The sequence below is a fragment of the Tupaia chinensis genome, unplaced genomic scaffold (genome assembly GCF_000334495.1).
Source record: "Tupaia chinensis unplaced genomic scaffold, TupChi_1.0 Scaffold000206_1, whole genome shotgun sequence".
Taxonomy (NCBI): Eukaryota; Metazoa; Chordata; class Mammalia; order Scandentia; family Tupaiidae; genus Tupaia; species Tupaia belangeri.
This window is the reverse complement of record NW_006159681.1, coordinates 1,344,941-1,366,843: the sequence shown is the minus strand read 5'-3', so window position 1 is coordinate 1,366,843 and position 21,903 is coordinate 1,344,941. Positions and strand designations below refer to the sequence as shown.

At 36.9% G+C, this 21,903-nt stretch overlaps 1 protein-coding gene across 1 annotated transcript in view; it reads right to left on the bottom strand.

Moving 5' to 3' along the window:
- Positions 1 to 21,903, bottom strand: part of CCDC102B (coiled-coil domain containing 102B) — a 261,921-nt gene that overhangs the window by 233,214 nt on the left and 6,804 nt on the right. The window contains exons 3-4 of the mRNA XM_027771330.1: positions 17,806 to 17,849; positions 5,051 to 5,150 (exon numbers count right to left, since the gene is read on the bottom strand). Coding sequence (XP_027627131.1) covers positions 5,051 to 5,132 — 82 coding nt within the window. The 5' untranslated portion in view covers positions 5,133 to 5,150; positions 17,806 to 17,849. The remainder of the gene's footprint in view (positions 1 to 5,050; positions 5,151 to 17,805; positions 17,850 to 21,903) is intronic.

Genomic DNA, 21,903 nt, shown 5'->3' with positions numbered 1-21,903 from the left:
ACATGCAAGTAAATGGGAGAGGGGCTATGTGTTTCAATTATCAGCTCATAAAGTTTTTAACAATAGAGAACATAGATTCTATTTAGGGTTGGATTAAGGGTGGGTCTAGTGCAGTTCTGCAATTTCCAAGCTGATTCTTAAAAAAAATTAGTGGAATTTTTAGTTGCTGAAATCAAGAAGAATATTCTACCTTGAAGTAGTTGACAAAAAGAGTTTTGTGACATGGATTAGCATAAAGCTCCCATTAGAATGGAAGGGAATGAATTGCCTAATTGGAGCAGAAAAAATGTTTTGGTTTATCACCTTTGTGAGTAGCAGACGCTGGGTTCAAAAGTAGGACAGGATGAATTATATCCTCACAGATTAGGTTTTTCTTCATACATCAGGCAACTGGGGCAATGACAAGTTTCTGAGAAGGGATAGGAGAGTTGGGCCTCTTCTTACCATCAGCACTATCTCCATCATCACCACCATTATTATCCTGCCAACAAATACCAATGGCATTTACTACAAGCAAGATGATTTTTGTACATATGTACAATCTGGATAGCTGAGAAATAAAAGGAACTTCATTTTACACATTATCTTTATTTTACACAGGAAGGAACCCATGTTCAGAAATGGTAAATGATTTACTTAAAGCCACAGATACTTAATGTGGGAACCAGAATCTCCAACTGTGTCTTTCTGGCTCCAGAGTAATTTCTCCTATATGGCCCTGGTATTTTAGGAATGTGAATCTGGCAGCAGTTAAGCAGAATGGTTTGAAATGGACTTAGGACTAATAGGATTCAGGAAAGAGACCTTGAGCCAACAATCCAAAGATCAGTTCCAATATTATATAAACCCAGAGACTAATCACAATTCTACCAAGGGGTCTACTCCTTCCTGTGGGAAAGGAGAAGAAATTGATGCTGCAAGTAAGTGCTTTTGCATTTAAATTGCCTGGTCTCATAGTCAACATTTACACTTTTATTTTCTTAAATATTGTATTCAGAGAAACTATCTTTTGGTTTATCACAAGAAATTTTATCACTACTTTTCTTCGGATATTATTACAAATGAAATTTGTGAAGTGACTGGAAAGAATTATTGGGAACACATTGGCTTTTCTTTGTTCTTTCTGACGTGTAATCCCAATGAATACTTAGTGACCACATCCTCTTAAAACTATGGAACAGTTCAATTATCAAAAAAAAGCATCATGTAAGTTTTATTTCAATGGCTGATGAGCATATGTAAAATACATTACTAATAGAAACTTCAGAATTCCATAGTAAAAACAAAAAATTAGAACCTGTAGCTTTTTTTCCTTGTATATCCAAACTTTAAACATATTATTCTATTTCTTAAAGTAGATTAGGACTAGTATTTGAAATAGCATTTATTTTCTTCTTTTGTATTTTTTATAATGTCAATGAAAATAATCTATCTTATCTTATAATTTGTTTTTATCTCTCTACCTGTCTATTTGTCTATCACCTACATGATGATGTCAACAGTCATTTTGTAAATGTACTGTCTACTATAGAAGCATACTGTCATTGAAGTCCGCCTCATCAACTATCCTCATGCTTATATATATATATATATATATATATATATATATGTCAAAAGGTATTCTTCCAATGAGGAGGAACTCTTCCAATGAGGCGGACTTCAATGACAGTATGCTTCTATAGTAGACAGTACATTTACAAAATGACTGTTGACATCATCATGTAGGTGATAGACAAATAGACAGGTAGAGAGATAAAAACAAATTATAAGATAAGATAGATTATTTTCATTGACATTATAAAAAATACAAAAGAAGAAAATAAATGCTATTTCAAATACTAGTCCTAATCTACTTTAAGAAATAGAATAATATGTTTAAAGTTTGGATATACAAGGAAAAAAAGCTACAGGTTCTAATTTTTTGTTTTTACTATGGAATTCTGAAGTTTCTATTAGTAATGTATTTTACATATGCTCATCAGCCATTGAAATAAAACTTACATGATGCTTTTTTTTGATAATTGAACTGTTCCATAGTTTTAAGAGGATGTGGTCACTAAGTATTCATTGGGATTACACGTCAGAAAGAACAAAGAAAAGCCAATGTGTTCCCAATAATTCTTTCCAGTCACTTCACAAATTTCATTTGTAATAATATCCGAAGAAAAGTAGTGATAAAATTTCTTGTGATAAACCAAAAGATAGTTTCTCTGAATACAATATTTAAGAAAATAAAAGTGTAAATGTTGACTATGAGACCAGGCAATTTAAATGCAAAAGCACTTACTTGCAGCATCAATTTCTTCTCCTTTCCCACAGGAAGGAGTAGACCCCTTGGTAGAATTGTGATTAGTCTCTGGGTTTATATAATATTGGAACTGATCTTTGGATTGTTGGCTCAAGGTCTCTTTCCTGAATCCTATTAGTCCTAAGTCCATTTCAAACCATTCTGCTTAACTGCTGCCAGATTCACATTCCTAAAATACCAGGGCCATATAGGAGAAATTACTCTGGAGCCAGAAAGACACAGTTGGAGATTCTGGTTCCCACATTAAGTATCTGTGGCTTTAAGTAAATCATTTACCATTTCTGAACATGGGTTCCTTCCTGTGTAAAATAAAGATAATGTGTAAAATGAAGTTCCTTTTATTTCTCAGCTATCCAGATTGTACATATGTACAAAAATCATCTTGCTTGTAGTAAATGCCATTGGTATTTGTTGGCAGGATAATAATGGTGGTGATGATGGAGATAGTGCTGATGGTAAGAAGAGGCCCAACTCTCCTATCCCTTCTCAGAAACTTGTCATTGCCCCAGTTGCCTGATGTATGAAGAAAAACCTAATCTGTGAGGATATAATTCATCCTGTCCTACTTTTGAACCCAGCGTCTGCTACTCACAAAGGTGATAAACCAAAACATTTTTTCTGCTCCAATTAGGCAATTCATTCCCTTCCATTCTAATGGGAGCTTTATGCTAATCCATGTCACAAAACTCTTTTTGTCAACTACTTCAAGGTAGAATATTCTTCTTGATTTCAGCAACTAAAAATTCCACTAATTTTTTTTAAGAATCAGCTTGGAAATTGCAGAACTGCACTAGACCCACCCTTAATCCAACCCTAAATAGAATCTATGTTCTCTATTGTTAAAAACTTTATGAGCTGATAATTGAAACACATAGCCCCTCTCCCATTTACTTGCATGTATCACATTTTCAATAAAAACGCACGGTGATTCCTAGCAGTTGTCACTCTTCAGAGAGCGATCTCTGAGGGGTGTCCAGCAAAGGATGTGCATGAAAAGGCACTGAGGCCTTTGTCTTCTGTTCACCTGCACCACCTCCGTCGAGTCAACCCACCCCCACCGAGGCTGGACCCTGGCAGAAAGTTAAATCTGTAGCAGCACTAACATATTGTTCAAAAGAAAATTTTTGAACATTTTGGCATTAAGAAAGAATTCAATTGACCTTATAATATCTGATATGATATTTCCTCAAACAGCAGTGACCTAAGATATTTTTTAATGTTTTAAGGATTACAATCATTGTTATGGGGCTCTTATAACTAGATAAATATTCATATTTTTCTCATATTTTGAGACCACACCCATAGTCAGGCCCAAGAAGTCCTAGTAATCAAGCAATTACGGAATCCAAGAAAACATATAAAGAATACAAAAGTGAAATGATGAAATGATTATTTCACAAAAGTTATTCTTAAAGCTTTCGGATACTAAAACAATTCATATATAGCATTTATCTAAATAAATTAAAATAGATCTGTTGATATTTTAAACCAATGTTCATATTTTTTATACATTAAACCAGTGTATATTATTACAGCTTGTAAAATAAACTTTCCCAGCATGAATACACTGTATTTTAGTCTAGTTAAAGGTATTACCATACATGTCATCAACAACAGATAATGACAGATAATTTTCCCTTTTTGTGTTGCTTAAACGTTTTCCTTTTTTTGTAAAATCACACAAAACTTATATAAACAATGCATCACTAACTTTTCAGAATTCTTTAATTCAATTTATTTATGAAAATATGAAAAAGTTAGAATTTGAGAGTATATAATGTATATATATGGTTATTCATTGAGAATATAAAAATAAAATATGTACTCAAAAATTATAGCACTTGTTACACAGAAACAATTACCAAAAATGCATTCACATGATGTTAGAAAAACAGAAACTCTGGTAAAGATGTAAATATGAAAATCAGGAAATAAGTAGACACCATATACTACTTACATTGTTTTTAACTATAGTTTTGTTTTAAGAATATCTTCCTATATTTTTATTTTATGAGCTTACTCACTCCACATTCATCTTATAATTCATCTTTGTAGAAAGCATAATCAATGTGCCCCCATAGTTTCCAGAGAATTATTTTTTATATTTAGTTAATTCCTATAGTTTTCCTTTTTATTATGTACAGGATCTAATTATTTCATTGTTTTCCTATCTCTTCCATACTATCCAGACAACTTATGTAAAGAAATCAATGTTAGTGCTACCTTCAAAGTGTACTTTTCTGCTAATAATGACAGAAATTTGCATGAATACTTGCAAAGTAAAAAGAACTTAAAGCACATGCGCAATAGAGATGAGGGCTCATGTAACAATTCACTTTTTTAACTGAAAATATAAATTACTTCAAACACAGCAACTACTTCATATTTATTTGGAACTACAAGATCAGGTTTTAATATCAACATATTCTATTAATCTCTGAATTTAGAGTTGAAATTCTTACCTGAGTTTTGTCTAGTATACAGTTAATTTTTAAAGACAGGAAATGTATGACAAGCTGTCATATATTCATCACCCACCCTGGAAAAATTAAAGGGAAGGGCAGAAATGAAGTCCATTTTAAAAAGAAACTCCAAATCCTTCTGCTACCCAGACCTACAGTAGTTTTGCTTTGCATCTTGTAAGCAACTGTCTTTTTCTTGCTTAGGAACAACACATGCTCTGCCACAGCAAGAAAGCCTAAGAATTAAATAGAAAACCACAAGGTTATTAAACACTCTTACCCTCTGGGCTGTCCAGGCTGGTCCAGCGTCTCAGTAGCAGACACATGTGTAAACAGCAGAATTTCCTGCATCCTCTTCTCATCGGCACAGCTCTGGGGTCCTGGCCAACACAATTATTTCCAGCATTAAGGACACTCCACGCTAACTCAAAAAGGATTCCCATTGGTTGTGAAGTTTATCCAAACCAATATCACAACACCGCCTTTGGATCTTAAGCCAGCTAACCTAAATAAAGCCATTTTGAATGTTCCCTAAGTGTGGTTAGCCAAAGCTTTCATACAACCCAGTTGAAACTAGGTACAGTGAGTGAAAAGGAAGAGAACAGCCATCTGTCACCCACAAGTAGTTGTAATGTTTAATAACAACAGTATAACTTGTAATAACAGAAAAAAATAAAAACTAAAAAAGCGAAGAGAAAACCTAGTAAAGTCCCTACCTGCAAAATAACTTGAATGGACTTATACTATAGATTTCAGGAAAGACACAATACCATTTGCTTGATCTGATTTGTATTGTATTGCTTTTAAAAGGGGGAAAATCATATTTTAATAAAAGATGTGAAGACACAGATCATGATACAAAAACTATATGTCAAAACCCTTAAACTCACGCTGGCAGGAGCTGAGAGTTATGATGTCCAGGGTACCATGGAACAGCTCTCTGGCCCCTTTTCCCAAGGAGGGTGGGGGACAGAGAGGCCTTGTGGTGGACAGGAATCTGCTGTCAGGAAGTATCCCAATCAAGGGCTGATGGCAGACCATACAGCAGAGCTTCCCTGAATGAAACTATGCCCACGAAATGCCCACAGAGCAGAGGAAACACAATAAATGTGGTCTTTATAAGTAGCATGAAAACAGCACTTGCAAGTTAGAAAGTAAACAATTTCAGATTATCACGTTATTTCTCCCTTATAGGGTTCTTAGTTAAAAGTTCTATTTCTACTTAATACCCTTTCTCCCTTCCTTCCTGATGCAATGAGAGAGATGACTACTCTCCTGTGTAAAGTCAACTAATTCTTTTGAGCTAAACTTGCTCAATCATGATTCTTCTCTACCCTTGAGCTCTCCGTGAGATGTTAACCAGCATAAATTCTTTAGTCAATTTCACTTATGCTGACCAATTTTATTTTCAAGTCAGGCACTCTTATTTCCAGGTACCTTTGTTCTCTCTGTGCTGGTCAAATGACTGAAAGCACTCTCCAGCCAAAAACCAACTTAATAGTCCATTTACACCCTTCAGTATGTTAAACTGAAAACACACACACACAAAAGATTCACTTTTTTTTTTTAAGTTTAGAACCTCCTGCCTGTCCTCCTTTTCAGGAACACCTCTGCAGCCTCTGATGCCATTTACAACCACATCCACATGAAGACTCGTCTCGTCTTGTCTTCCTCTTGACTTCTCTCGCTGTCTCTCCTCAGGCATTTTGGTGGTGCTCATCTCTGTCCGCTCCTCAGTGTACATCAGCTATGTTCTCAAGTAGTTCTGTTGGACAAGTCACCCATCCTCATGGTTTCAATCACCATCTCTCTTCAGATGACTTCCAAATTTGGAGGCAATCATCTTTTGAGTCACTGACACATATTCGTCAGTGTACTAATACCCTTCTACTAGAGATGGCAGCGACTGTTTAGGAAGTCATCTCTCCGTGGACCTGCTATGTTATCTTAATAAATGCCAACTCAATTTTACAGTTTGCTAAAGAAAAATCCTGGAAGTCCCCCTGGACTCTGTCTTCTCTGTATACAGTCCAGCACCAGTTCCTTTCAATTGTCTTTCAGGAGTGTACCCAGTCCTCTCTCTCCCACTGCTAGTACTCTGTTCAGGAAACTCTCAGAATCTACCTAGATCACTGCACTGCCCTTTTAACTTATCTCCCTGCCCCCAGACTTGTTCCTCTCCATCTTTAGCAAGAAACACAGTGGTCTATTTCCAAAATTCATGCTTCTTGAGATCCCTGAAAATTTTAGCCACCTTCTTAGCTCTAGTTATAATGCATCTGCTTCTTTCAGTTACCAAAGCACAACTTTGTGGAATATGTTTTCTGTCTTGTTGACCATGCCTTTACCTTATCCTATTATTTTTCTCTCCTTCAGTAGTGACTATCACCAAAGGGCCATTACTAGTCGTGTTTTTCACATCTTATGACCAGGTGGTCACTTTTTTTCTAGGGCAGGGTGGGGAGATTGGTTCTTTTAGAATATATATTCTTGTGGATTGAAACATGTTTTTCAAAAAGCCATGTTGAATTTCTAACACCCAGTATTTATGAATGTGACCTAATTTGGAAATAGGATTTGCAGGGAACCAGCAGTTAGCGTAATGGCTATGTCGCTGGACTCCCACATAGTCGACCGCGGTTCGCGTCCCGGACCCGGTGGCTTAGAACTCACGCCGGGCGCGTGTGCGAGCGTGCCCAAGATCCCGAGAGGAGAATGGAGGAGAAGGGATTGCAGCATGGCCATTCCCCTGGGGGGTGATTTCTCGCTCTCTGTCTCTATGTCTCTCTCTGTCTGGTGAGCGCACGCGCCCTATAGCAAAAATCTCTCCAAAAAAAAAAAAAAAAAAAGAAAGAAATAGGATTTGCAGAGATAGTCAAGTTAAAAGGAGGTCATACTGAACCAGGGCGAGCCCTAAGTCCAAGGAATACTATCCTTACTATTCTAAGTCCTTATTCTTCATCTCTCAAATTTAATAGGTCTTAGAGTAAAACCTAAAACATTTGTCTGTTTCTGTTCTACCTTATCTCCTTCCATTCCTTTGGGATCCATCAATCAGATTCTTGTCTAGCCATGTTTGTTTTTGTTTTGGGTTTTTTTTTTTGTTTGTTTGTTTTTTGGGGTTTTTTTTTTTTGTTTTTGGAGAGGTTTTTGCTTTAGGGCACGTGCACTCGCCAGACAGACAGAGACAGACGGAGAAACAGAAAGTGAGAAATCACCCCCCAGGGGAATGGCCATGCTGCAATCCCTTCTCCTCCATTCTCCTCTCAGGATCTTGGGCACGCATGCGCATGCGCCCAGCATGAGTTTTAAGCCACTGGGTCCGGGACGCAAACCGCGGTCGATGGGAGTCCAGCGACATAGCCATTACGCTAACTGCTGGTACCTAGTCATGTTTGTTTTTTAACCAATTTATAAATCACTGGCCAGTAAAATCTGACCATATATGGTGGGCAAAGTCTCACCTGAAGCTTTCTCAAATAAAGGATATTTTTCTCCTCACACCCCTTACTTCAGGGTCTGAAAGTGGAGTGGGTAACTCATTTCATCTTTGTTGCCAAAGTCTGGCTCACAATTTCCTTGTTCATTGATAACATGGGTACTACCAATATCACAAAACCAAAGGTAAACCGTGTCTTCATACTAGTTCACTAGATACAGTACATTGATGCCATCATTACAAATCTGGGCACACACCTGCATTATCTTAACATTCTCTATCTCATAATGTTACTGGCCAGCTAAGTCCAGCTGCTTCATCTTATGGTCAATAAAAAGAGATATAGAGGTTGGAGAAGGGAGTTTATTTCTGTAACCAGAATACAAGAATATGGTCAGAAAACACCATCAGAATGTCTCAAAAAGCTCAGCATGTGACAGGTATAAGCACATGCAAATCATTCCTTACTATCATCAGAGTCAATTGCCCTCCTCTGAATAATTACCCTAATTCCTGTTGTATCTCAAATACCCATTCTAGCCAAAAACCCACTTCTCATTTGACCATTCCTGAAATGACCTCTCCATGACTCAGCACTTACGACTGTTCTCATTAGAGGTCTTTACTAGTACAGTCCTATTAAACCTCAAGTGGGCTGTCTCAATTCCCACTATTAAATTCACCCACAATTTCTTTCTTTTTTTTTGAGAGGTTTTTTCGCTACAGGGCGCGTGCGCTCGCCCGACAGACAGAGACATAGAGACAGAAAGTGAGAAATCACCCCCCAGGGGGGGATGGTCATGCCGCAATCCCTTCTCCTCCATTCTCCTCTCGGGATCTTGGGCACGCACACACACACACGTCCGGCGTGAGTTTTAAGCCACCAGGTCCGGGACGCAAACTGCAGTCGACTACATGGGAGTCCAGCGACATAGCCATTACGCTAACTGCTGGTTCCCCACAATTTCTTTTTGAGTTGTATTTTATTGTGAAAAAGCTGAAAGGACTTGATCTTATCACTTCTGATTTTTATGAAATGATCAGTTCATAAGCTTTGGTATATTCAGAACATAGCAGAAGCATCCTCTGGACATCAACTATCTACACAGTAATATCAACAACCCAATAATTAACAATTTTCCTATTCCTATTTCTTAATCCATTTAGGAGCCAAGAAAATATGTTAGAAAACCAATCAACAGCCTTCGTTAGCAATGGGGTGTTGATCTGAAGTGATGAAGCCAAGTTACCTGTTGTCCAATTTTCTTGCTTGTCTCTACTTGAACAGTTCATAGTTTAACCTTTTAAGCCTTGGTTTCCCCAATTAATCCAATTTTCACATCGGTTCCATTTCTATCTTGTTTCCCTTTTTATAAGTTTATATTTGGAAACAACTTTAAATAACAAGATAAAATTTTATATATTGAAAATATTTTTTTAAAAAAACAGATTTTTGCTACAGGGAACATGTGCTCGCTAGAGAGACAGAAACAGAGAGATAAAAAGTGAGAAATCATCCCCCAGTGAGGTGTCCATGCCACAATCCCATCCCCGCCATTTGCCGACGACAAACAGCTCCTGAGGCCCACAGACTACAGAATGATACCTCAAGTTCATGTGAGCCTGGTTTCCCTTCCCATGGCACCTAAATGGTTCCTTCTCTGGAAACCAAACAAAGAAGGTCTTTGACTCACTGATTTAAGGTGCAGCTTCACCTAAGCAAAACCAAGCACTGCTGTTCCTACCTGCATTCTTGCTCTAGCTAAAGCCAGTGCAGATCTCTCCAGGAAAACACCCCGAAAGTCCCCAGAACTAAGCTGGTTCCAGTAACTTTGAGGAGATTCACACTGATCCTGCTCACAGTACTAACTGTTACCAGCTGACCAAGTCTGGCTGCTGCTTCTCCCAGTCAATGAAACGAGATTATTTCTGTAACCAGTTAAAGGAAGACATTCAGGCAGTGTACCACCAAACTGTCTTGAAAGACTCACTGGGTTCCTGGTATTTATACAAAGAAGATAATGAGCAGGTGCTAATCATTCCTCACTACAAGCAGAGCCAATCACTTTCCCCTGAGTCATCATTCTGATTCCTTCAAATACCCATTCCTGGTTTCTCCTTGGACCATTTCCCAGACAGCCCTCCCATGACTCAGCACTTGGTCACATTATTCTCTACAGGCCTTTCTTAATTTCAACAATATCTTGACAATCAGATACTGTTGAACAATATCTTAAGACACTCAACATACATCAATGAGGAATGGGGTTTTTTGCTTGCTTACTTGTTTTTCAGTTCATTTTGGCTTAATTCCTTTTCTTTTTTAATGGTTTTTCTCTGGAATAGATATAAAGTATTGTCAACTGCTCTATCTTTGCATTTTAAGAGAATCATTTTTTTTCTTAATTGGAACAAATTGTACCCTGAAAGATAACATATCATTTTTAATTTGCTAATTAATTTGATGTGCTAGTATTTTTAAGGTTGAACATCCCTAGTTTGAAAACATGAAGTACAAAATTCTTAAAAATTCATTATTTTTTGAGTAATGACATGACACCAGTGGAAAATTTCACACCTGATCTCATGTGATTGAGTGGCAGTCAAATGTTGCAATACAAAAATATTATACAAAATAAAATTCAGACTATGTGTAGATGGAATATGTAAAACACAATTAAATATCATGTTTAGACTTAGGTTACAGTCCTCCAGGACCAAAGAAGATAATGGGGCATGTTTAGAATTTGAATATGTAGGTGCAGTCTAAAGTGATCGTGCAGCCCTATCTCCATGACAACCTAGCAACCCTTATTGACCTTGAAGCCCTGTCTCCATAGCAACTCAGCAACTCTGTAACTTTTGTAAGCTTATATATCTGACAGCCTAGAGACCCAGTGCATGCTTCTGTAACTAAATTTATCATCTAAATTACCTCATGTAAGTTAGCCAGTCAAAAGTATGTAAAAGTGTGTATAACCATATATGGGAGATACAGAAGCTAAAACAGATAAAATGGAGAGCCCCAAGAAATTCAGGGCTCAGGCTTTGGATGTGAATCTGCTGAGCCGGTGCTAGCACGTGAATGAATTGCTGTTTTCTTGCAGAAGCCTTGGTGTCCTGTCTCTCACTATATATCCCCCTACCAAGGTATCTCATTATGTGTCGGCAAATATTCCAAAATCCAAACTCTAAAACACTGCCAGTGTCAAGCTTTTTGTATAAGGGATAATCAACCTGAATTGGGATTGCTAGATATATTGAGAAATAATACTGGCATTAAAAAAATATTTACTGGGGAACCAGCAGTTAGCATAATGGCTATGTCGCTGGACTCCCACGTAGTCGACCTCGATTTGCGTCCTGGACCTGGTAGCTTAGAACTCACGCTGTGTGTGTGTGCGTGTGTGCCCAAGATCCTGAGAGGAGAATGGAGAAGGGATTGTGGCATGACCGTCCCCCCAGGGGGTGATTTCTCGCTTTCGGTCTCTATGTCTCTCTCTGTCTGTCTGGCAAGCACACGCGCCCTATAGCGAAAACCTCTCAAAAAAAAAATTTTTTTTAAATTTACTATCCTATTTTGTGGATGTATTATATTCCATTTAGTCCGTTATATTTCATTTAGTTAGTTCCCTATTATTGGACATTTTCCTTTTTCCAAAAATGTCCCAACATGAATATTACATTCTGCTGCTACTGTGTATATATGTATGTATACACCTGTGCAAGCATATCTGTAAGATAAATTTTTAGACATGAGAGTGCTAACTCAAGAAGTGAATTTTCCAGATATTGTCAAATTGGCTTCCATAAGGATTTCTTTTTTTTACTAACTTATAGTTCTACTAAATATGCCCGGGAGAGGATTTCTATTTAATTCTAAATATTTAGCCCTCCCTGTGAATTCTAAGTTTCTCCCTTTACTCCCTAAAAAATTTTTTTTATTTTTGTTTAGAGCAACAATGTGGTCAATTAAAGGAAAGCAAAAATTGTGCATCTAAGCCTCCCACACAAATGTGTTTATGTGGCACAGTTTTGCCAATGAAGCCTAAGTGGATGCCTAATAATAAACACTTCCAGAAAAGTGTTGTCTTCCTGATATGAATGCCATTCCATTTCAGTTATTCTTTTTGCTTCCTTAAATGAATACAGGAGGCTGGAGATGCAGAGGCTATCCTTAAATGATCCTGAGGTCCTCTGATCACAGTGCAGATGGAAGCCACACATAAGAACAGAAGGACCCACAGATAGGACTGACCTCATTCAGGCTTTCAGGGACAGAGGAAATCTTTGTAGGATCTCTGTTATCAGGTTTCCCCTGCAGCTTTATTTGTTAGATTGGGAGCTACAGGCCAGTGGAAAGTTGCAGCACTACTGAACTGACGAAAAACAGAGAATCTAATGGATATTAACCAAAACTGATTTGAGTCCAGATCTTTATCACTTAATTGGTTGGTCTAGAATATATTGAAAACTGCTGCAGCAACTTCTACCACTTTTTTTTTTTTTCTCTCTCTCACCATCTCTGGAAGGCATTTCTTTTCCCATAGAAAGTTAATGCTACAACCAAAGACTATATTCATGAACTTCTTCATAAGTCTGTTTCCTTTATGAATTTCTTAAGGACAAGTGAATGAAAGTATAAATGGATAAATGGACAGTTGAACAGATGAAAGCATTGATTAAGATGAAAATTATGAGACTATCTTAGAAGTGAACGAGTTGTAGAGAAAGCAAATTAGAAAACACACATTAAAATGGTTTTAAATTTTCTCCTAGCATTGTTTTCTTTTTCAACTTTAAACATTAAAAGAATTACAAGTGCCAACATCATCATGTATGTGTGTCCCTCATTGATAAAGTAGGGAAAAAAATTAAATAGAACAAAGACAAACAATTTTCTATGGACCTTAGTAGCTATTTGAATTTTGCACTTTAAAAAATCTTAACTGCCACAATTATAATGGTATTAGCAGTATTTGTAGAAATAATATTAAACAACATGTAATCGTGTTAGTAATTGAAAATTTCTTGTAAGGAAGCCAGTTCTGGTGTTGATTGAAATGTACTTGATGAAAACAGATTAAAAACACACATTATGAAATCACTGAGCACAGCTGTGATGTTGCGAATGCATCCTTCATTAATAAAGAAGGACCAGCTGGAAAGTCACCATCTTTTATCTATTTTTTTGCTATAGGGCGAGTGCGCTCGCCAGACAGAGAAAGAGAGGCAGAAAGTGAGAAATCACCCCCCCCCCCGGGGGATGGCCACGCCGCAATCCCTTCTCCTCCATTCTCCTCTTGGGATCTTGGGCATGCACACACACGCGCCTGGTGTGAGTTTCAAGCCACCGGGTCTGGGACTCAAACCACAGTCGACTACATGGGAATCCAGTGACATAGCCATTACGCTAACTGCTGGTCCCACCATCTTTTATTAGACTAATTTGTGCCTATCCACATAGGTCAGTTATATAAATTCAACAATGGGTGAATATTATTGCAGCATTATAGAAAATGATGTTTTCTTCTGCCTTACTATTTTAAAAATAAGAACTATTGTCTCATGGGCCAATGAGTAGACTGGAGGTTAAAGTGACTGGGCCCCTCATCGCCAACTGTGTAGTTTGAGCTGTGGATATGGTGGCCTGAAAAACACACCTGCCTCATGTGTGTGCATGCCCGACAACCTGGAAGGGGGAAAAAACAGAGGAAAAAGGATTGCAACTTGATCATTCTCCTCTGGGATGCTTTCTCACTGTCTCTATCTCTCACTTTTTATATCTGTAGAACGCATGTATCCAATAGGAAAAAGGGAAAGAAAAAGGTGAGAAATCTATTAAGAGCAGATTTAAAAAATATATATTTAATCTTTATTAAAATACCATGTTAGGTGATATGAAGGACTTCTTTTGGAACACATCTGGAAAACAGAGACTGGGTTTATTTGTTTGTTTCATTTTGCTTTGTTTTTTAAATTTGCCAGCAGGTACATACTTGCACATGCTCTTCTCCATTTCTCCCTCGTATTGGGACTTGGGGCACATGTGCTTGTTTGGGCTGAGATTCAAATGCACATTAGGCCAGGAGGATCTAGCTCCTTAACCAGGAGGCATGGGGCCATCTGAGGGGATCAGATGGCAGGAAACACTCACCACTCTATAGGTGAAACTGTTGTCAATAGTAATTATTTTTAAAAGTAGTTATGTTGCTATAACCACAATGTCTACCAGATGATTTTTTAAACTTTTTTTTTATATTTATAATTTCTTTCTTACAATTCAGTGTAGTACATCTTGGTAAAGTATACTATGGATTATTCACTCTTTTGTATGTATGCATTAAAGAATAAAAACAAAAAATGTTACAAAACCACTTCTAAGGGAAGGCTTACAATGTTATAACTAATTTTTCTAACTAGTTTCAACTCTAAAATTATCACACGCAGAGAAAGAAACAGGACTTTCTGCATCTAAATTAATAATTTAGTTCAGCACTGTTTTTGTTTGCATTTTGTGTTTCTTTTTTTAAATAATTATTCTATTTAACTTATTTATTTTTGTTACTATTTTTCAATTTGACCAAAGAAAGAGAGAGAGAAAGGAAAAGTAAAAAAGCAACCTGCCAGATCTGGGACTCAACCCATGGTCAGCTATGTGAGAGTCCAGTTCCTTTAACTACCACGTTACCTGCTGGCCCCTGTTTTATTTTATTTTTTTGTTTTTTAATCAAAAAGAATACAACTCAACATCAACTATATTGATGAAAATTGCTTTTACCATTCAGAACTATATTAAATTACAATTCAACTTGACCTCACTAAGAAAGGATTGCCCATACACTTATAAAATACAACTTACAGAAAAATTAATTTTTTAAGTTGATTTAGAAAACATGTCTCATCTCTGAATCCTTGAAACATAACCATTCAGATGGTCCTTCCAAATAATCTCTTTTGAGATAAGACTAATCTTCTTTGATGCATAATTGCTCTGGTTCTTTATAAATACTGTGGCTTAACACTATGTGCTGAGGCTTATGGATGAATATTTTTCTATATAGTTTGAGTTTTCTTTCAGTTTCTAGAATTTTCTTTTTTACTAATTTCTCCTTTTGAATGCTTATAAAATTATGAGAGTTATCTACAAGCACACTGAAAGAAAATGTGATTTCCTTATATTGTAAGGGGTTGTCCTTTTTGGTTATATATTCCAGTTAGAAAAAAATAAATAAATAAAATGACTAAACAGTAATGTTTTTCAGAGAAATATGCTGCTTTAAAGAAACTCTGAGCCATGCCCTAAGGGACCTAAGTGTGTTCTCGACCCCAACGTGTTTTCTGTATTAGGTCATACACTTCTCTGAAGGGGAATGTAGGAAGTGAAAATGTAGATATGTAGAAAATTATTACTTCTACCATATTATAGAATCTGTATGAATAATGGTTTAATAGCAAAATATACTCTTCACTAAAATAAAAACCAAGTTTGCTGCAAGCCGCGAATTCCTGAAATACTATGTTTGAATAGCCTTTCCATAGTTTGTAATGTCTATCACATTAACCAGGCTTGAAGTCTCCTACTAACTATTGAAAATTTAGAGTATAGTCGAGGTAGTATAAGAAGGTAGTTTAAGAAAGAAAAAAAATCCAATAAATATAGCTATAAAATTTCCTTTCAAAAAAGAATAAAACATGGACTTAGCCTTAAACCCGAGTCAAAGTATTTCAAAAAAATCATAAATATTATCACCAGAGTTCTCTTTAAGAGAGTAGACTCTTTACATATGTTTCTCTCATAACATTAAAGTAGCTGTTGTCATTTTTAAATAGAAAGACAGGTCTGACCTGGTGGTGCAGTCAGTGGCAGGCTAAGCTGCTATACTGGAGGCTGTTTGGGATCCACAGTTTGAACCCGTGGGTTTACTTGAAAGCAGGCACATGTGGGATTTCCCAGATCCTGGTGAGCTGCAGGGCCAGGGAGAGGGTCCACAGCTTGACAAGACCCTATCAGGGGCTCTACTCTCTCTCTCATTCTGTCTCTCTCTTGTACACGTGTACACACTCTCTATCGTCATAAAAATAAACACACTTTAAATAAAATAAAAATGTTAATGGGGACCAGCAGGTGGTGTGGTGGTTAAGGCGCTGGACACTCCCGCATGGCCAACCACAGTTGAAGCCCTGGACCTGGTAGCTTGCTTTCTCACTTTCTCTCTCTCTCTCTCTCTCTCACTTTCTATCTCACTCTCTCTCTATGTCTCTCTCTGGTCAAATTAAAATAAAATAAATAAATAACATTAAAATTTTCAAATGTTAAAATAAAACAGTGTTGAAATCAGACAAGACATGTTTGGATCTTTCCAACCATCAGGAGCACATGGGATCTGACGGTGGAAACCAAAGTAGGGCAAATGACAGCACGCAACATCCCAGAGAAGAGGCTGACACATGGTCGAAGTCCATCTTCCCAGAGCACCCTGGACAATGGCCACTGGCAGCATAAACCCACAGATGGGGTGTTCAATACCAGGATTTCCACTGGCCTGCCTGCCTGACCACAGGGCTGGAGACTCATTCTCTGCAGCTGCTCGGAAGACAGAATCTAATGCCCAAAGAAATGACTCGTAATTAAAGTAGACTCTCTCTCTGAAAAGGATCCCTAGCTTGAGTAAGAGAGAGAGAGAGATGTGTGAAAGAGCTTTAGGAAACATCTAGACCACAGGAAACACTGAAAAATACGTAAAAGAATAGGACACCCAGGATAGTGAAATATACCAAGGGATTCTACGCAAAAAGAAAAGACACTTTTACTTTTAGAATATGGGTGTCTTTCACAACTGAAAACCTGCTCCAAAACAGGTTTGGTCTCTCTCTCAAACCCTTGTCAGGGATCCCTTAAGGCCCAAGTGTGTGGGGGTAAATAAATATACTCAAAGCACCAACCCCCACTGGGCATCAGATACCTCAATTGCAGAACAAGGCCAATATGTTGTTGGAAAGATTATTCTGAATCTGCAAAATAGAATCCGGGGACTGGCACACAGTAAGCACTTGTTAAGTGGCAAGCTAATACTGAGAGAAGCAACAATATTAATACTGATTCGATTATACTAAAAAATGTGGCCTCACACAGCTGAATTTTCCATTTTTCATGTTAATTAATCAAGCCACTGATTAAAACATGGTCCTTATCTATTAGAAACAATATCAATTGTTTTTACTATATTGTGAAAGTCATGATTTGTATGCACAAAAGTAAAAAAATATATAATAAATAAGTGATTTTTTTTGTTATTCTAAACATTTAGAAAGAGCACTGTTCCCTCTGGATTTCATTACATTCTGGCTAATCAGTGCTGATAAATTTGAATCTCTCTTAATTCCATCAGTCAAAACTTACAATAAGAGCTCAAATGGCATCTCTAAACATGGAGGGGCATATGTCTCTGGTCCAGGCCAAGAATGACTGCAAGTGTTACAACGATTATGCAAAAGCAAAGGCTATGCGGAAACATCCATTTAATTTAGATAAAAATGAAATATCTAGTATGATTAGCAAATTAAATAAAGGCACTAGTATTTTCGATACTTACTTATCTCCTTTTATCCAGACATAACTTCTGTTGACTTTAAAAACCTGTGAGAGAGAAGAGAAGAAATAAAGATCATATTTTTTAGATTTATTTTTAAAAGGTGGTTTTATTTCAGTGTATTTCCATACAGTAAGAACATATATATTTTTCTTCATATATTTTAAAATAAATAAATAAAACAAATAAATATAATAAAATTTTAAAAAAAGTTTTGACAGTAAGCCAATTAAAAATGCATAGTTTCATTTGTACTAGAAGTACAAAATAAAAGCATGCTAAAATTGGGTCTATAAACCTAGTTAATGATCTTTCCAAAAAATTTTAATAATGATAATGCATTAGAAAAGATAGTATAAGAACAGAACTACAATTGATTCTGAAAATCGAAATTGTATTTATATTAGTTAAAACCAGAGAAAATTTAATTTTCTGGTTAAATTTCTCACCAGAAATTTTTAACCCAAGGTAACTATAATAATGTTAACTGTGTTTAACATCTTTATCTGTTGATTTCTAGAAACCCTCAAAAACAACTCAATGACTATAACTCTACTTATAGTATATATTAGATCTTAAAATTAAAATTAATGTATGCTCTACATCACTTTAACTGGAAATAATATACAAGGACTTGGCATTGCACCTTATTTTGAAATTTTTGAAATAACCATAACCCAGTACTTTTGTCTTCTATTTATCCTCCACATTACTGTACAATCCAAACTCAAACAAGCTCTAGGCAATTTGAAAAATAACAAAGATAATAATTGTATTTTAATATTTTGACAGCATCTAGTCAGAACTAGCCTAAGGAATTTATCACATTGACTTTCAAAATGTTTTTAAAGTAATGGAGTATTTCCTTTTAAGAATTAAAAGACATAAATTACACAGTAGTCATCTGGGTCAGAAGCAAAACTTTTCCCATGAATGCTTGGAGGAAAGCTTGGGCACTTGCCCATTTGGAAACTCTCCTACATCTAGTTTCCTCCAACAATGGCCTTGGAAGTCATCCTTGTAATCCTGACTCAGAGCATTTTGCAGAACAACTAATAAAATTATTATTTTCTAAGTAAAAAACCTTGACTCCATCAAGAGAAAGTCTATGTCCAAATTTCTTTCTGTGTCCACCCACTCATTCTTTTCTTATTAAGTATTCTAGAACTTACATGTATATCTTGCCTAAAAATGATATTTATTATATAAGTCATAAATGTTTATTCCAAAGAGATCAGAAAATATGAATAAGCACAAAGGAGGCTATCAGCCATAGTCTTCCTGATCAGTTAGGTAATGGAGGCATTTCATTATTTCATTTCATAACTGCATGACATTGTTAGCCAGTTCCTACAATGACCCATAGATAAGTCATGCTTGTCTATATTTGCTAGTTCCAACATGCACTAGTCTGAATGTGTTACCCCATATGCCTAAACTTTACAGATGCAATAGGTACTTTTTTCCCACCCGTGGACGGGCACATGTCTTACTTAGCAGGGTTCCCCAAGCACTAGCTGCTTCTCATCCACTGCTGTGATCACCGTTACATCATTGTTCTGACACTGACCCAGTTCTCTTTAAACCATACGATTTCAGAGAACTGTAAGGTTAACGTTGAAATACAATAAGATCATTCACTCTGAGCAAATGCAAAATGTTTTGAATGCAAGTAATATCAGAAAAAAAAATGGTGAAGTAGGGAACTCTGGAGCCCCCAGACACTGAAAAACTTTTTATCACTGTCAGAAATCCTCTTATTAGAACTCTCCAAAAAAATTAATAATAAAGATAAACAAATGGCTAGCAAGTGTCAATACATGAAAAGATGCTCAATATCAGTAACCATTAGGAAATGCAAAGCACCAGGATGTCTACCGTCGAAAGACATAATAATACCAAGTATTGGGGAAAATCTGGAGAGAATGGAATCCCAGTAGGAATGTAAAATAGTGCAGCTGCTTTGGGAAATAGAGTAGAGTTTCTCAAAATGTTAAATTTCGACTTACTAAATGGTACTGAAATAAAAATCTACCTCCATATAAAAACTTCTACACAAACATGTATAGTAGCATCATTCATAATAGCCAAAAAAGTGGAAACAAGCCAATATCTATCAACAGAGGAATGGAAACAAATTATGGTATACCCATACAATCGAATATAGTTCAGCAATAAAAAGAAATGTAATACTGATACATGCAGTGATGTTGAGAAGGTTTAAAAGCATTTATAAGTGAAAAAAGTCACTCAGAAAAGGTAACAGGTGCTAGTAGACAGGTAGTGATTACGGTGCTGGTTTTCCACATGGCTGCCTGAGGACCTGGTGGCTTGAAACACTTGCACCTCATGTGCTCATGTGTGTGCAGGCCCTAAATCAAGAGAGGAGTATGGAGAAGAGATCGTGGTGGCTATTCCTCCCCCGGGGGAAGGGTGATAATCTTCTTTCTTTCTCTCTCTGTCTCTCTGATGAACGCACACGCTCTACAGCAAAAATCTCTCTTTAAAGAAAAAAGGCAACATATTATATAATTCTATTTTTATGATATTCTATTTTTACAAAAACTCCATTTCTATGAAATGTCCACAGTTTGGCAAATGTACAGACAGAAAGTAAATTATTATTTACCTACAGCTGAGACTGGGGGGAAATGAGGAGTGTCTGCTAATGGGTATAGGATTTCTTTTTTTTTTTTATCTTGATTGATAAAAATGGTTTATAACCAATTCTGATTATGGATGCCTAATATTATGAAACCATTGAATTGTACATTTTAAAAGGGGGGATTATAAGGCATATGAGTTAAACCTCATAAAATTGTGTTTTTCAAGTCAGCCCATGTGTAAGGCAGCAAGCTTCCCCACTATCAGTGCTCCTTGTAATCAATAGTAAAACTGTGGTGTTATTAATATAACTCATTCCATAGCAAATCTTTTATTATTTTGTTTTTAATGTTTTTGTCATAGGGCACATGCACTTGATGGACAGAGACAGTAAGAAGGAAGTGAAATATCACTCCCTAGGGCCAATGGCCGTGTTTCAATTCCTTCTTCTCCATTCTCCTCCTGGGATTTTGGACACGCACGCACACATGCCCAATGTGATTTTCAAATCTGTGTGCCCAGGACTCAAATCGTGCTTGGCCATGTGGGAGTCTAGCACCTTAAAGACTCAAATCATGCTTGGCCATGTGGGAGTCCAGCACCTTAACCACTATACCACCTGCTGGCTCCATTTCTTTTACTGCATTTTTGTTCTCTCACTGTGTGAGTTTCTGCTTCCTATTTTGGTAGTTTTCAAACTTTTTTTTTTTTTGAGAGATTTTTGCTATAGGGCACATGCGCTCACCAGACAGAGAGAGACATAGAGACGGAAAGCGAGAAATCACCCCCCAGGGGGGATGGTCACGCCGCAATCCCTTCTCCTCCATTCTCCTCTCGGGATCTTGGGCACGCACGCACACACGCCCAGCGTGAGTTCTAAGCCACCAGGTCTGGATTGCGAACCGTGGGAATCCAGCGACATAGCCATTACGCCAACTGCTGGTTCCCATTTTCAAACATTTTTGAAATCATCAACAAATTTATGATCACATAAAAATAAGTAATTTTTATTTATAAAATATATACATGAGCTATTATAATTAATTTTTTTTCTTTTACAGAGGTTTTTGTTATGGGGGCACATGTGCTCGCCAGAAAGACAGAGAGACAGAGAGACAGAAAGCGAGAAATCACCCCCCGAGGGGATGGCCATGCTGCAATCCCTTCTCCTCCATTCTCCTCTCGGGATCTTGGGCACACACACCCACACGCCTGGCAAGAGTTTAAGCCACTGGGTCTGGGTCTCAAACCATGGTCGACTACATGGGAGTCCAGCGACATAGCCATTATGCCAACTGCTGGCCCCAATATATTATTGAGCTGCTATAAAAATAGAAATTTAAGAAAGGTGAAATTTTAAAAATAAATCTTATTTTATTTATACTTTTCTATCACATTAAGCAATCAAGCCACATAGCACATGCTAAAGATATAATTCCCAGGCAGTATGCACTGTGTCTAGGTTTCCGAGTGTCAAAATCCCCCATAATTCTTTTC